The sequence below is a fragment of the Pteropus alecto genome, unplaced genomic scaffold (assembly GCF_000325575.1).
Source record: "Pteropus alecto unplaced genomic scaffold, ASM32557v1 scaffold97, whole genome shotgun sequence".
Taxonomy (NCBI): Eukaryota; Metazoa; Chordata; class Mammalia; order Chiroptera; family Pteropodidae; genus Pteropus; species Pteropus alecto.
Genome location: NW_006439713.1, coordinates 766,958 through 769,521, shown reverse-complemented (window position 1 = coordinate 769,521; position 2,564 = coordinate 766,958). Strand labels below are relative to the sequence as shown.

General features: G+C 62.8%; 1 protein-coding gene across 1 annotated transcript in view; it reads right to left on the bottom strand.

Annotated features, from left to right (window-relative positions):
• Window positions 1-211: 211 nt before the first annotated feature.
• Window positions 212-2,564, bottom strand: part of TMPRSS3 (transmembrane serine protease 3) — a 19,322-nt gene continuing 16,969 nt past the window's right edge. The window contains exon 13 of the mRNA XM_006916763.2: window positions 212-469. Coding sequence (XP_006916825.1) covers window positions 452-469 — 18 coding nt within the window. The 3' untranslated portion in view covers window positions 212-451. The remainder of the gene's footprint in view (window positions 470-2,564) is intronic.

The following is a 2,564-nucleotide window of genomic DNA, read 5'->3' as shown; positions in this document are numbered from 1 at the left end:
CCCACATGCAGAAAGGGATCTTGGGAGTGGAAGATTTGGGTCCGGTTCTGGTGCCCGGGGCGAAAAGGTGAGGACAGTGACATCTACAGGGAAACGAGCTCTGCATCGCGGGGCTTAAGTGCCGGTGACTTCGCGCGTGAGCTCTGCCTGTCCTGTCAGGAACGTGGACAGACGCCCACAGAGAAAACCAGATGGAGGCGGTTCTGTTCTGTTCTGAGCAAAGGTCAGAAAGGCACTTCAAGGTCGTTTTCGTCCAACGGCCCGGTGGCTCGTGAGAGGCGTGAGAAGAGAATTGTCCTAGGGGTGGGGGACAGCGGCTCCGCGGTGGGCGCCAGAGAGCCGGGCGCTGAAGGCGTCGCTGGCGTCCGAGGTGTCGACCCAGCAGTCCACGGAAGGACGGGACGCCTCCACCGTGGCGGGAACTCGAGGTGGCGACTCGTCCCCTCGCTCTTCAAGTTTTCAGGTCCCTCTAGAAACGGAAACGTAGGTGTCACCTTTCCTAGCACTCCCAGCCTCCGCCGCGAGGGCGGGGTGGGCCCGGCACTTTGCCCTGGCTGAAGCGTCGGCTGTTCTCAGCAGTTGTGGGGGACAGTGGCTGCTGCTGGAGCGGCCGCCAGCTCAGGCAGATCGCAGACAAGCGGGACACAGCTCTCTGCCCTCGAACGCTCCTCCCAACCGCCAGCCTCTCCTGTGTCTGTCGCTGACCCAAGACTTTTCCCCACAGTTTCTACATGAACTTTCCAGCTCTCAGCCCTGTGCTCCCGGCCCCAGTCAGACAGCTTTGTTTTAAGCCCAAGTGGCAGAGAAACCACGGGAAGCGGTACGGATGCTGCCGGAGGCCGGGCCACCTACGTCCCGGCTAAGAAGTGAGGCGGCGCCCCCCAGGCGAGGCAGCTCTTGGAAAGGCCTCGTGGCGATGCTGGAAAGGAGCCACTACGATGCAGAGCCCCCGGAAAGCCTCCCGTGGGAAGGGGAGCGCTTGGGGACCTTCCCTGGGGGCATCTGAAAAGAGGCTTGCGAAAGGCGTGTGTCACCGCGGCCTGCAGTGGGCCAGGGGCAGCTGATGACTGAGATGCTCTCGGGCGCCAAGGCAGCGCCCATCGGTCACAGACGCGAGGCTCCTCCGCCTCTGGGGAGAATGAAAACCCCTTCTAAAGCCACCAGGGAGCCACGCGGCTCACGCCTGTGTTCTCAGATTGTTCCGAAGACCCCCCGCCGCACACCCCCGGTCACGCCCTGCGCGGAAGGGGCCTGGGGTCCTCCACGGCCACAAACGGCCAGGGCGAGCCCTGCATAGCCCACAGCAGACATCTGCTGCTCCTGCATGTGCCCGGGCTGGAGTCACACTCTGCCGGTGGTAGCTCCGGGCCTCCAGTGGGCCCCCTCACCTCTCACACGGGGAGGGTCCGAGGGCCGGCCGGCCAGCGTGGCGCTGAGGGGAAGGGGCCGAGACATCATTAGCAGGCTCCCAGCGTGACTCTGGAACCGCGCCCGCCCGCCCCCGCCCTCCCCGACAGCTCGACGGCCAGCAGTTGGTTTCCTCCACGCACGCCTGTTTCAAGCCCGACCTTCCTGACGAGTGGCTCGGTCACGTGGACCCCCAGCCTCCGTGGCTGTGGGCAAATCCGGTCCCCTCCTCCTCTCCCGCCCTCCTACCCCATGTGCACACGGCAGCCGCATCCAGTCCTGCTCACCGGCCATCGGCGGCCACTGCCGCGAGAGGCCTGCTCTTTCAAAGTCTATTCCTTGATGCCGGCTAAGAGGTTGATGGCTTTGGGCTGAACTTGGTGCCGAGGAGCTTGGCGCTGGGCTGGACTGATTAGGGACACAGTGCGCCCAGGAGGCGCTTCCTGGCGGGCCTGTCTCCCAGCACTTGCTGCCTCGCCACGAGCCACCAGCTGGGCACTGCGGGGGAACTAGCGGCACCCGCAAAGGACACACTGCTGCTCGAGAGCGGGCGGGGGTTCAGGCCAGGCTCAGGCCCAGGAACCATCACCTAGCTTCTCGTCTAAGCAAAGAGTCCACCAGGAAGACCTGGACTCTCACGTCCGAGGCCCATCGGGAGTTTGATGGATCTCACTAGAAGGAGCCTCTGAAAGGTCTTTGGTCCCATGGACAGAAGCAGATTACTGGGTGCGGGAGGCCGCGGAGGAGGAAGGGCGGCCAGCGGCTTAGCGGGCTTTTATTTCCGGATGATGAAAATGGTAGGAATTCGGCAGAGGGGCTGGTGCCTTGACCTTGTGGGTTCAGTGTGTCTGCACACGCTATGAACGGAGCTCAACGCCACTAGACTGGTCACTGTAAAATGGTTCGTTTTATGTTATGTAAATGTTACCTCAATTAAAAAATAAAAGAGGTCTTTGAAACTGACCCAAGGTGTAACGTGGGGCTCAGAGTCAGAGATAAAGCCAGCGAGTATTTGCTGGGAGTCCACGAGGTTCCTGTCTGGCAGGAATCACCTCCCGCAGCCTTCCGCCTGCTCCCGGGGGGAGGAGGGGGGCGGGTGTCACCACCTGTCCTTCGGACCATGGCACTGGGGCCTGGAGCCAGCTGCGGCGCCTTTC